The sequence below is a fragment of the Balaenoptera ricei genome, chromosome 2, assembly GCF_028023285.1.
Source record: "Balaenoptera ricei isolate mBalRic1 chromosome 2, mBalRic1.hap2, whole genome shotgun sequence".
Taxonomy (NCBI): domain Eukaryota; kingdom Metazoa; phylum Chordata; class Mammalia; order Artiodactyla; family Balaenopteridae; genus Balaenoptera; species Balaenoptera ricei.
In genome coordinates, this window is record NC_082640.1 from 163,575,589 (window position 1) to 163,589,825 (window position 14,237).

Below are 14,237 nucleotides of genomic sequence, written 5' to 3' on the forward strand. Positions count from 1 at the left end.
TCCTACTGTCCTTATTGTCTGAATTAATCGTTTGACACTTACCAATTACTCATCATTCACTCCTCATTCACTCACCAAATACATACGGAGCACCTACTGTGTGTCAGGCACTATGCTTCGTGTTGCCTCACACATCAGTATATTGTTATAGCATAAACAAAAAAAACAATAACCCTTATATAGTCCTTACCATGTACAGGCACTGCTTTACATATATTCATTTATTTAATCCTCAAAACAACCTATGAATTTGTCATGATAATTATCCAAATTTTACAGATGGGTAGTCAAGGCACAGAGATGTTTAGCAACTTTCCTAGGGTCACAAACTAGAAAGTAACAAAGGTGGGATTCAAATCTGGCTCTGAAGTCCTTGATCTTAACCCCTACCCTTCACTGTCAGGTACCACTATATATATATATCATATGTATGTTTGTGTAAATATAAACACACACACACACCTTGTCAACTAGACTCTAAACTCTTCGAGGTTGACAACTATGTACCATACTTGTTTGCATTCCACTACCTTATGCAGCCTTTACATATAGTAGGTACTTGAATCATTTGTTTGATTGATTCTTGTTTCTTCCATTCACTTTTGGGGGGAACTGAGGTCTTTTTGCAGCAAGTAGGAGTGTTTTGGGGTGGAAGGGGAGAGAAACAATTTCAGAATAGACCTAGACCCTCTGGAATTCCTGGTTTCCAGTTCTTAACTCTGCAAGCTTAGGGGGTAGGTTTGTATAAGAGAAGACACTAATGTAAAAGCTCATGAAAGGGCAAAAATTCCCTTCTCAAAAAGCAAAATAAAACTCAAACCATAATATGTTTACACAGTTTCTCCCCTCTCTCATGTTATTTCCTGTTACACTTGTTTATGTCTGTTTTGCTTTGTTGCCTACAAAACCAAAGTTTTGACATCAGGATCTCAGATTTGCATTCCTGTCCTGATATTTCTATTTAAGATTTTCTATAAGTTGAAGAATATGTACATTTTATTTGAGTCACAATACTGCAACTACATATGTAGCTTAATAAAACCTGACGAGTACATATTTAAATTTTAAAACACAGGTGGTGGATATTTGCATTTTAAAAGGATTCTTCCTTTTGCAAAAGGATCCACTGCAGGGTTCCATTATATATCCAATTCCTCTTAGTGCATTTATCATACAATTTAATTTACCAAAATTTGATTTATATGTCACTCTAAAGGGGTAGCTCTCAAGTTCTAGTGAGTACAAGAATCACTAGTGCGACTTATTTAAAATTCAGATCTTTCCCCAACTCCTCCCCAAGATTCTAATTCATTAGGACTTGGGTGGGGCCCAGGCTCTTCACGGTTGATAAGTATCCCCAGGCGGATGATGCAGGTGGTCAGTGAAATGTGTTTTGGGAAACACAGCTTCAAAGAAACACAGGTAATACATAAATGGGCCCAACTGTAGGGGCTTCTCCAGGGCTTTGAACACCCTCTGAATACCAAGTGTCCTGTTTCCTCTTCATTTGGCAAATTTTTGTTTACTCTTCTGCCTCTCTTCTACTCACACCTCCCAGCTGCCAAACATCTTTAATTGCGGGTATAAAAATGTTTGTCCTTTCATTTAAAAAATGAAAGGACAGTTATCTCAGTAAAGCCCCCAGCTTTATTGAGATAACTGACATATAACATTGTGTAAATTTGAAGTATATAATGTGTTGATTAGATACACTCATATGAAACACCTTCATTCATTTCATCACATAGTTACCATTTCCTTTTTATGGTGAAGACATTTAAGGTCTACTCTCTGAGCATTTACATTTCAAGTACACAATATAGTACTATGGTCCTTTTATTTTTAACCTCCATTTTGCTCTTAGGGAATCTCTTTGGATCTTCCTTATTCTCATTTCTTAATGCTGACAACCCTCCTGTGAATTCACACACCTATTCTGTTCCCGTTCCCCCTTCACATACACCACCTACCTGCCCCAGACCCTCCCTCTTAGTGTGCTTGATCTGGATGCTGAAGGCTATGGCTTGGTCCAGAAATATTAGGCATTTTATGAATAGTTACTTCTGCCGAGGTTTCTCTTAGTCAAATCTAGTGCCTTTGTTCCTTCTTCTTCTTATCCCCTCCCATAAAATACCAAAACTTAATTTTTAAATAAAACAAATTATGAGACTGACTTGCTTTGGCATGATTCCCTTCCTCCATGAGTATTAATATCCTAGGCCTTGAGAGATGAATGCCAGAAAGGTACATTTAAAATATGATAATAGTTTAATGAAATTTGTTTAGAAAAAATGACTGACATTTATGGCACATGTATCTATGTATTTAATATATCATTGATCTTTAAAATGTCAATTGCTTGACCCATATTTTGTCTTTGATTACTTCTCTAAATCTCTAGTTATCTCCAAAAACATTTACAGATTTCCATACTTTAGAGATTTTTCTCCTTTTTTAATCTCCTATATCCCTGAATTTTACTCTGGGTAAAGTTCTCTGGGGTGATCTCCAAGTAATTCTGGTAGTAATAAAAGCAACAGAAGAGCAAATAGCCATCACGGTTGGCTACTGGTTGGAAATCTTTTCTTTTAATAGATGTATCAGGGCTTATGCTTCCCTTGAAGTAATGAGCTCTTAAGAGCCTTGTTTGACTTCCACAAGAACACAGTGAGAGGTTCTGCTACTTGTTTATTGGGCCTCCGTGTACCTTCTTTAATCCATTCAGTGCTTGGCTAGGCCTCTGTGATCAAAGGTGAGGGACTTTCTAGGAAAAGTTGGTGGTGGAGTAGGGACAGAGGGAAGGGGTGTGGTTGTCACTGGGTGAAGACAAGGATCATATGGAGATAGTTTCAGGTTGTCTAATTAACTCTTGAACGCAGGAACTCATTTTTTAAAAAAATATTTATTTATTTATCATTTATTTATTTAGGCTGTGCTGGGTCTTAGTTGCGGCATACGGGATCTTTAGTTGCAGCATGTGGACTAATTAGTTGCGGCATGCGAACTCTTAGTTGTGGCACGCATGCGGGATCTAGTTCCCCGACTAGGGATTGAACCTGGACCCCCTGCATTGAGAGCGTGGAGCCTTACCCACTGGACCACCAGGGAAGTCCTGCAGGAACTCATTTTGTATGTTCAATGTGGTCCGATTTTTGTAGAAGCGACTACTGTATCTAGGGGGAAAGAAAAGTTGGATGGTAATCTCTGGATGTGGGATTACAGCTGATTTTTTTCTTTTTTCTTTTCTGACTTTTCCAAAGTTTCTACAGTGACCATGTATTATTATTAAAAACAATTTAAAAGAAAGAAAGAAACCTACTTTGCCCGGCACCTGGAGTCTCTTTCCTAAGGGACCTAATCTTTAATAGATTTATCTCAAATCCTACCTATTGCATAGAAACAATGGTGAAAGGAAAGTTCTCATGATGTGGCCGAGAGGTTCAGCAAACAAAAGACTGACCTTGAACTGGGTGGCCCGGGACGTTCTGCCCTGCATTTCAGTGCTCGTTGCATGTTCCTCAGTATGTGTGAATGCCCCTGCCACCCCTTCCACTCAAGAATTAAGAGAAGATTGCCTGGCATTTGGGATTCTAACTTTGTCTTCTTTCTTTTTTCCTTCCCCCCCCCCACCCCCCGACTCCTCTTCTCCCCTCTCTTCCTTCCTCAAGGCCTCTCCCACCTCATGATGAGTGAACAAGGTAGGTGCTCTGTGCTTGTGGTGCTGCAGATGCCTGAATTGCTTGCCTTCGTGCCTCTGGCTGGTCGCTCAGAGCCTCATCAGCCCTGGCAGGCCATTTGCTGCCTGTCTCTCCTGCCATGGGCCAGGCTGGCAGCAGAGCCATCCTGCGGTGGGGGGCACCTTTCCCAATGCATCGTGGTTTCCCGCCCCCATCACCCCCTTGGCTTCTCCATTATGCACTATCATTTGTCATCCTGGGCACTGGCTCTGCCGGGCTGCCTCCAAGAGAGAAGCATGAAACAAGCCATGACGGTGTCGATAATGGGGGTGAATGAAGCTAATTTCAGAGCAACAGAGCGGTTAACTTCTTCCCTAAGCCCCATGCTGGGGCCCCAGGTTGGGGGAGAGGAGCTGGGCTTCTCTGAATTTCACTCTGAGTAAAGGTTTGCTTTTTGTCTTCCCCTCCATCCCACTGCCCATTGTAATGACTTTTAGCCCCAGCCCCGAATGGTCAAAGGGAACCCTTGGGGGTTTGACTGTTTTCAGTTTTGTATAAAAGCAAAAACCACCGAAAGAACATGCTAATGTCCTCATGGCAGGATTCTAACTCATTATACACCCTGAAGAAAACTGCATATAAAGATCTGTAAATTCAGCATCTGCAACCTAAAATATTCAATTATGCAGGAAATGAACTGTGCAGGAAATTCAGCTCAGCTAAGCACAGGGTGGGCTGTGAATGAAGCCTTTTTCTCCTAAATAAAAATTTTCCATATTATCAGCCTAAATCAGGATTCAAGAACTCAGCCTACTTAAAATTGTCTTTTTCTTCACTGTTCAATTGCTGCTATTGTGTTTCTTCTGCGCTTTGGAATGATTGCAAGATGGGTCTACCTGCCACGCCCTGAGTACACCAAAAGACTGTACTTTAATTTCTCTTGTCTATTTCTTTTCAAAATACACATGGGACTCAGTGGCTTTTTTTGGAGGGCCAAAGAAAAGGGAAAGGAGGGGTATTTCCGTGTTCTGCCGTTTTTTCTTGATCTTTTGAGTAGGGTGGGGCAGCACGGAAGGACACCCCCCACACACACCCCCATTTCCTTACACTGGATCCATCAGACAGTGTTGCCATAAAGGGGAGTGTATGATCAGAACAACCCAGGTCTGAGGGAAGTTTGCTTATGGTGTACAGGTAGCTGCAGAGGTGGGCAATTGAGGGCGTCCTGACTTGATAAGGCAGGACAAGGAGGAAGCACACTTTATCAACAGAATTGTATCCTCCAGACCTGAGCCAAGATCCATGATGTGGACTCTGGGCATTTCAATGAACACATGGTCTGGTATAGGAGCAGATGTCAAAGAACAGAGCTGGACGGAGGGGGTCAGGTGAGTTTTCCAGTGTTAGATGGCGCTCTGGAAGAGGTTGGGATGAAGTCTCTCTATTCTTGTAGGTGAGTGAGAGAAGTGATCCCCCTACAGCAGGTTACTATGAAGTGAATATGAGTAGGGGGTGCTCTTCATGTTGACTTAGTATCCAGGTAGTTTGAGAGAGTTATGCATATCTCTACAGAGTGGTAAGACCCAAGTTCTATGAATTGCTGGAATTCGGTGGCCCAACGTTGATAACAAGTTCCACCGGAAAAAGCAGGCCCTCAGAGTCCTGATGACAAAATGCCCTTCTACATTGTCTCATCTTATGCTCCCAGTTGCCCTTTTGGAGTTCTAGCTTTTACAGTGGCTTGGAAGTCTGAGTGTATCATATGGCTGATGTCATAGCATAGAATCTAGGTAGATGAGATAGGCTGGTAGGGACTTCTTTAATCCTGATTCAGTTCATTTCAGACCCACTGATGAAGCACAGGCATTTCAGAGGGCTAAATCCCAACGTTGGTGTGAAAAGCATTTGGAGAACCTGTATTGTATACCCTTCCCACTTTTCCGCCTACTACTCAACTTCTCTTGGGCACTCAACATTGAAGTGTACATGAGTAGAGAATTCAGACATACTATGTACATATGCTCTGGGGGGGTAAGTCAGGAATCTTCTAGAAAAAGAGGCTTTAGGCAATGAAATAATGACAGACACGGATACTGTGAATCCCTCTTTAGACAGGTTTTCAAAAAAGAATGCAGAATTCTTCTGGGTGGTCAGTGTCACTAAGATTTGAAGGTGCAATTTGCTGTTTAATTTGTTTTTAAGAAGGTCCTTTGACCCCATTCCTCCTCCTCTCATTCTTTTCCATTTCCCACCCTTTGTCTGTTCTTGCCCTTGTGATGATTACCTAAAAAGCCAATACTCCTTTCCTTTTCCTTATTCCTTCAACATGAAAGAAAGAGATTTCTGTCTGGTTCTTGCTGAATCTCCAGAATTTGTTTTTGATGCCCATAAATATGTGTGGAAATACTTATGTATGTTGTGTGTGTACCACCTATACATGTATGTCATACTCTTGATCCTCATGACTCATATTAATGTTGAGAAAATACAGGAGAACTTAGATTCTCTGAAACTTTCCCTAAACAATTTTACATTGGTTAAGTGTGTGCAATTTCACATACATGTGGCTATGCAGTGCTTTTGCATGCAGATTTGGTCATGTTTCTAAGGATGGGACTGAGAAGAAGCTAATGGAAAAAAGCTTAAACGTGAAGCTGATGGAAGCAGCCTTGCTGGTCACACTGTTTAAGCAAAACATTGTGCATTTATTTTGTGCTGCCTTCTCAAGATTGTACTGCTGTTGCCATTACTATTGTGGGTTTTGCTATGTGTGTTACATTTCTTTGTGTGTCTGCAGTGTGCTGATGTTTTACTCTCCCTGCTCTCTCTCTCTCTCTCTCTCTTGCCGCCTCCATGGTGGACACCATGCTTCCTCTACATAACTGGACGTTCCTTTCTGTAGGTAGAAGTAAAGGTAGAGATCATTTTATTTTTATCATTATAACTATCAATCTGCCTTCTGAAATATTCATGTATCCAAGGGGAATTGTGATTCTGATGAATATAGTCCAGATTTTAACAGTGTTTTTAACAAAAACTAAAAAAAAATAAAAATAAAAAGCCAATGCTACCATTTTCCTTCAATGTACTTCATACTCAGTGGTTGGGGATCGTTCTGAGTTGGCCTCCCTCCCTCTAAATCCAGGATGAGCCTTACCCATTATGGTGTGCTGTTTCTAGCAGGAATGGGGGGTTCTGAAAGTGGTTGTGCAGTGTTGGGAAGATATGTTTTACTTAAATCAGGGTATTCTAAGATCCCCTCCAGTAAATGTATTGAAGGGGCGGGAAAGATGTGAAATGAAGTGCCAATGTTTCATCACTTGGGAATAACTGAATTCAGGGAGGGAAGGATGATAGATGAGCAAGGGGAGAGGATTGGTGAATAGCTTGAAATTTTATTTAATGTGAAATTTGGGGGATATTTATTGCTCTTTTATCTTCTGTGTTACATATTCTGTATTTTGGGGAGTGGAAGTCTTCTGATTGGGGGTGATGAGCTGAGAATGGTGGGACTGAAGGTGTGGAAGAACATAGGAATGACAGTGCATTACATCATAAGGAGAAAATGGAGAAAGAGGCAACACTGGATTTTAACTTACCAAGTCCACCTTTTGCTGGGTAGCCTGGGAAAAGGAGAGGCGCTGAGCAGATGCACTTGCTCTGATGTTCTGACATGCCTTTCAGTGCTTCACACCTTTGGGTACCACAGCTCACTCATCCATTCCTAATCAAAGCTGTCAGCGACCTGAGCCTGGAGAACCTGCCTCACCAGCTCAAATTGGATTAGCTGTTCAGGACTGAAGGGAGAGGTTAATTAATAAATTATAAACATGTATTTGCATTTGCTTCTCCCCTTTTCCTTCCTAACTCTCCAGTCCCTATCTCTGTGAAGCCATGTGCCTCTGTTTCCTGTAAAGATTGGCAAATAACAGAAACAGGAAATGTGAATTCTGGCGTGAAGATGTTGAAGAAAGATGGGGCTGGCAAGATATTGAAAATGTTGATTTGATGACTAGTCTGTGAACTGGCCATCTCTCATTTGAATTTCATGCCTTTCTTGATTTTTAAAAAGTTATGTATCGTTACCTTGAAGTAGTTCAGTCCTGTCACTTTGGGGTTAATTGATTGCCTATTCCTTTTATGCTAATCGCAGAGGCGGGGTTCATTCTCAGAAATCTGTCATGGGGAACTCTTACCCTGTTATGAGCTTGATACCTTTTGAAAGGAGGTGGGAAAGGGGGACGAGGAAGAGGAATGACGATTGAAAGGGTACATCTGGCTGCCCACTCCACTCCTCTACTTACTGTATACAACCAGAGGCTTCTAGTGATCTCTTCATAGGCAAAGTCACCAGTCTTTGCCCAGGACACAACCTTTCTGAAGCATGTGGCACTGTGTCACTTGTCCCTTCTCCCACTGGCTTCTATGAGAACACATTAGGGTCAGTCTCCCCTGCCCTCCACTCCAACCCCTGAACCTCTCTCCTTTTCTTTCCCTAATCCCCTAAAACATCTCATAAGATAGAGGTCTTTAGTGTTTTTAGATTTTGCACATGGGTATCTTATTTTCTTTCTCCGGTCACTGCTACTAACACTGATTGATCATTTCCTATGTGGCAGCCATTGTGCCATGTGCTTTATATGCCTTATCACACTAAATCATCACAGCTGTCTCGTGAGGTAGATGATAGTGTTATCCTTGCTCTATGGACAAGTAGATCAAGGCTCAGAGAGTTAAATAACTTAAGTCAGATGGCTACTAACTAAAAATGAAACTCAGAATCTGAGCATCTAACCACTACTCTATACTGCCTCTCTTGGATCCAAGGATGACATCCGTGGATATGCCTCCCAACTATCTCCCTGGCACTGACCTGGCTCAAGTTCCAACCTGCCACTTTGCATTCTCCATAACACATGTCCATATAACTGTACTGTCACTTCAATATTTAAAGTCAACCGTTGCACCATCTGGCCACAAACCAGCTTCCTTATTTTTGTTAATGGTTCTCCCATCTTCCTTATCACCTGGGCTTGAACTCAGCAATTGCTTTCTTTTTCCTTCTTGAACTTTCCTATTCCCAGGTGATGTTAAGAGAGGTTGTTGGGATTCTTTTTTTGGAATGTCTCTTGCATCTCTATTTGACACTCTGGTTCAGTTCCCAGTTAGCCCTTATTAGAGTAGTGCCCTAGCCTAATTAGTCTCTGTTCTCTTCCAGTCTGTCCAGTAACTGAGAACTGCTTAAGCTCTGCTGTCCCCCATATGGAGTGCAGGATTAGCTATCTCACTTTCAAAGCCATCCCTAATATGGCCTTTTTACCTTGAACCTTCCCCCCTGTGAATCTTTGATGCAAAATTACTGCCAAATATGATACCAAATAATCTTACTGGACCTTTCCTTGTCTCCTAGTTTTACCTATTCTGTTTTTCTCCCCTATGACAGCTCCCCCTCCTCTTATTTCTGCCCACTGAAATCATACGTAGATTTTCTTGCCTAGTTGAGGATGTGAATGCTCTGCACGCTCCATTCAGATATGAGCTTTCCTTCCATGTACCCCCTACTGTCCTATATTAAACTTATTTGGGTATTGCGCTACTCCCCACTACTAGATTGCAAGTATGTTGAAGACAAACGTATTCATTTTTTAATGCCCAGATGGGTCAAGCATAGGAGGTTATATACCAAGAAGGGACTCAGAACCTCTAATCCTTCTTATCCTGCTGTCAGTCATCTTCCTAAAAGGGAAAATAAAGCAAAATTAAAATTAAATCGGATCGTGTAGCCAATCTGCTCAAAAGCTTTTGAAGGGTTCTTGTTGGATAATTGTCAACATGCCTTCTCCACTTTATTTTCTACAATAACTTAGCCTACTCTGCACTCTCACCCCCACCAGGCCCCTTGTCTCGACCTAAAGTCAACAGCTCACTCTGCCTGAATCCACACTATGGTTTCCTGCCTCAGGCTCTTCCTCAAGCTCTTATCCTCTTTCTTGAATGTCCTTGGAACACCCTTCTCCCCCTTATCACCCTTTAGGGTTCAAGCTTCCTAGGTGCGCCAGACTTCGTGTTTCTGTTATAAAGTACCTAGGCCAAACTGCCCTGAATCAGACTTATTCATGTGTTTCAATCACCCCAGTCCCTAAAGAACCTTGCACCCATACTGCGCGTAGCTCAGTACTTTGTCCAGAGTTGTACACCAACCTATGCCCCTTATCACTACCCTCATTACCCCAACCAACTGAGCAAAGGAGCCCCAGTAGGTCATGGAGTGAGGCCAGATGTTCTGACTCCAGTTCCCTCCTCACTCAGGCCTTCTCTTGGCTCTGTGTGTGCAAGTGACGGAGGGAAATGGTCATAGATTACATCAGAATAAAGGTGAGAAAGTCTTTGGATATATTCTTAGGAGCTTGTCAGAGAAAAGAATGCCTCAGATTTTGTCATTCTTTTAAAGCTGAGTGATGAAGCAGTAAACGTGTAGTGGAAAGAATTGTGAAGTTAAATCTACAAAACTGAGCAGGATGTTTATGCTATAACGATAATCGACACATTCAGGAGGTCATTGGGCTGCACTGGGCCAAAAGCAAACATGACTTTAACTAGAAGCAGCTGACCAAAGGAGTTCTTCAGCAATCAGTCTTGGTCAGCTTTTTTGACTTGATTTTGACTGCCTTTGTTTAAGTGTTTAGAGTGTGTTTTGGCCTCCATCCCCCTTTTCTTGTCAGTTTGGGGATTGACAATCCTGGGTTAGATTACCAAATACTTTCCATTAAAATGAACTTGAAATAGGTGTTGCAGACTCAGATGCCTACAGGGGCTTGACAAGTATTATCAAGGAGCAGATCTTGTAGTAAGAAAAGTCCTAGTGTAAGATCAACAGTAGGGAGTGGTACAGATTGTGGCAAACTGGAAAGCACAAATCCCGTCAAGGGCAGCAGCCTCTACTTTGCTCCAGCTGATTGCTGCCATGCAAGAATGCATGCCCAGTGTCACCAGAGCCTCAAGATAAGCCAGAGTAGATTTTATAAAAATGTCAACTCATGGCATCTTTCTTTCTCTCTCTATATATGTATACATACACACATACACTCACATGAGCCAAATGATTTGGCCCATGAACCACAAGCTTTTGGCCTTTGGCTTGAGGAGAAAAGAGGAGTAAAATATTCCTCCAAGGTTTCTTGCTGAATGTCAATAGTAGGCAGCATGCCTGATTAATTTTCGCTTTGCCCACAGCAGTGGTCAGGGCACCAGGAATATTTCCTACCCTTAGCACTACTGCCAGGGAGCCTGAGCCATGTGTTGGTTGAAGTTAGTTTTGTAGAGGGGAGTGGGTATGGGTGGAGAGGGTATAGAGAATGCCCAGAATGACCAAGAAGAGAGGTCACTGACACCTTCAACAATTGCCAAGAACCAGCACAATCTGTAAATAGTAAGGTGGCTAGGGGGCGTTTAATTCCTTTTTCCTTTTGCTCTACAGAAATTTTTATCTACTAGACTCGATAGTGTTGACCCTAAATTTACTTTAATCCATCAGATTTTAGAGACCCCTTCCAATTTATAGGTATTTTTCCCCCTGTAGATTTGATCATTGGCCTTTTAATGATGAACTAGTCAACACTGGCCAAACTGGAAAGAGATAATTAAGCTACATGAACTTGAACATGATTTCATGTAGATTATATTTTGCTGGTAATAACATTAAAAAAGCTCATTTCGGGAGTTGAGGCCTCTCTTGTCCCTGCTAGGACTCAAGAGCCCTGCAAATAAGTTACTGCTTTGATAGCCAACTGTTTATGCAAATTAGTAAATGCAATGCCAGCTACTAATTATGAAAATAAACTCATCTGTGCTCTATAAATATCTAATTATAATAAAATAGGGGCAATATTATATTTCCATCTCTTGCCTCATCTGTTTCTCATCCACCACTGATTTGTCCTCTTGACAATGAATAACATCATTTTGTTTTTAAAAGAAGCCTATTTTCCATGTTTCTTTATTTTCTTCTAATGTTTTGAAAGTCTGCAGGGGGAAAATAGGTTTATTTTAAACACAGGAAGTAAAATTGCTTGATTTTAGTAACTCTGTGTTTTTGACAGTGATATCTAAAATGGTGCTTTAAAATATGAAAAATGTTTTTTCTCCTTCCCTGTTTAGAAATTTTCATTGGACACTGAAAAAATTTTTTAAAAACAGGTGTTTCGTGGAGCATTTTTTAAGATGTGTAAATGTGAACAGTAGATTTATTAGTAAAATGAACAATGGATCAATGGGGTGTTTCAATTAAGTTCCAATTGGCATTATATATAAAGGAAAATATTTCTCAGATTTCTAACCAATATGTCTATTTCCTCCTTCTCAATTATCTATTTGGATTTAGTGTTTACACACAGATTTCGTTTCTGTGTGCATATATCATAAAACACTTTCTCCTCCAAGGTGAATGGTGACCTACGTACGTGTATAGACTTTTGCTTACCAAGGCAAGTTGGTTAATCGTAGAGGACATATAATTTTCAACTTTGATAACATCTACAGGATGTTTTATTAAATTGTATTATCTTTATGAAACATCTCATTTGTAAAGAATTCAAGCAAAATGCATTTCCTTATGTGCTTAGGTTTGTCTATGCCATGGTGTGTTTTTCAGGTGTGTGGGGCAGTGTATATGCATCTGGGTATGGGTACAATTTGTCCAAATACTTATTAATAGGTTTACACTGGTTGAGTATGTTATTACACGTAGCTTTCATTTGTAGAGTACTAAAAATAATTCATTCCAGTGTGATATACATCTGAATTTAGCAGATTGTGTACTTTAACCCTTGAAAAGCAATGGTTATTCAGCATTCAACAAATATTGACAGAGAGCCAACAACGGGCCAGGCCACTTGCTAGGTATTAAGTACACAGGGCTGACCCAGGAAATATGGGCCTGTCCTCTGATATCTTGCTAACAGTCAGTAGAGTTTGAAAATGGTTTTCAAATGTCAAAACCACCTCTCCTTCTAAAGCCTTACATAAGTTCTGTTTTCGACTTATTATTATATATGTAGTCTTAAAATGATTTTATTTATTTTAAAGGGAAACTGTCAGGTAACAATTCAGTTAGTTGACTCTCCACCTTTTAACTTCTCAGAATCAGAAAAGAGAACTTGCTTTGTATGTGAAAATGTTGGGCATTTTTCATTTATTTATTTGTTTATCTTTATTGAAGGACAGCATATATAGTGTAAATAAATCATATGAAATTCATACTCTTAAGTGTACAGCTTAAATATTTTTTAACTATATACACCCATGTTAAATACCATCCAGACTGAGATATACAATGTGCCCATCATCCCATAGGGTTCTGTCCTGCCACTTTCTATTGCTTATTTTTAATAAATATATTTTATTCCTCCTACTTCCTTTAAAACTGTGTGATTCCATGTAGTAATCAGCAGGCAGTCTCCAGATTGCTTTAATTTTCATTAAGAAAGATTAACCTTGCAAGACAGTGAGGCATTGTGGTTTTCACTGTGTGTAAATAGAGGCAGAAATGTTGCCCTCTGGTGAGGTGGAGCTTTGCTCGGTTTTTGATGATACTCAGTTTTCCCTCTGCACAAAGAGAACATCTAATTGATATCATTGGGTTTTCCTCTTTTTTTGAAGGCATTTAGTGCTGAATAGAACAGCAGGGGTAGAAAAGACCATATGCTTTGTAAAAAGCCAGACGAATAGCACTTTGTGATGGACGTCTGATTTTAAAAGTGACGCATCTTTCATTAAAATTTACATATAAAGTAAGGGCAGGCACGGTGACATGAAAGCTAATGCAACTTACACCTCTTGACATAAGAACAATCACAAGAAACTGGAGATCCCAGATGGCAGCTTGGCCTTTGCCATCCTTTTAATAAGCTACTAACTGCTAATTATTTCACTCTTTTGGGCAAGTTAATTTACTGTTGACTCTTAAAGAGATACTGCTCTTTTCTCCCCCAACACCTCAGAAAACAGTTCCTTTCACCTGGAGCTGTGACAAGTGCTTCCGTGCAGGTTGGAAGCTTTCCAGCCAGTTGGAAGAATGATGGCAAGCGCTGGTGTGGAAAATGTCGCTGAGTAAACAATATTTTCTTGGGTCTTTTGAATATAGCTCATTTAAAAAATTCATTTGGCTAAGGATCCATTGTGTGTGCTTGTGTATGTATAAGTGTGTAACAGCGATAGTTCAAGCAGCCAACACAGGGAGAAGATCTGAAATTTGGAGCCCATTTAAAAGTGAAAGAACAGCTGCCTTTTAAATGGCTGCTAATTCTGACAATTAATGCCGTTTTGTGAGTGTGTGATTTTCTGTGATAGCCGTCAGGAGGGATGATGGTGTGTAATAGCTCATTTCCTAAGCTTTATGGTAATGTTGCATAGCAAAGACCAGAGAACTGAAAGAGAACCAGGTCCCACATGCTCTGGAGCCCTTGTAAATGAAAAGCCAGCAAAGTAAGCTTTTTTCTGTACTTCGACTTCCTTATGATGATTTTATATTTTAGCCAGACACAGATTATTGAATGAATGATG

At 40.6% G+C, this 14,237-nt stretch overlaps 1 protein-coding gene across 7 annotated transcripts in view; it reads left to right on the forward strand.

The window, feature by feature from the left end:
- The window catches only part of NRXN3 (neurexin 3), a 1,690,724-nt gene that overhangs the window by 115,691 nt on the left and 1,560,796 nt on the right, over positions 1-14,237 (forward strand). Inside the window, exon 4 of one of the 7 annotated variants that reach the window (XM_059914768.1) lies at positions 3,669-3,698. The exons of the other annotated variants lie outside the window; for them this stretch is intronic. Within the exon in view, the coding sequence (XP_059770751.1) occupies positions 3,669-3,698 (30 nt within the window). The remainder of the gene's footprint in view (positions 1-3,668; positions 3,699-14,237) is intronic. 7 annotated transcript variants of the gene reach the window in all.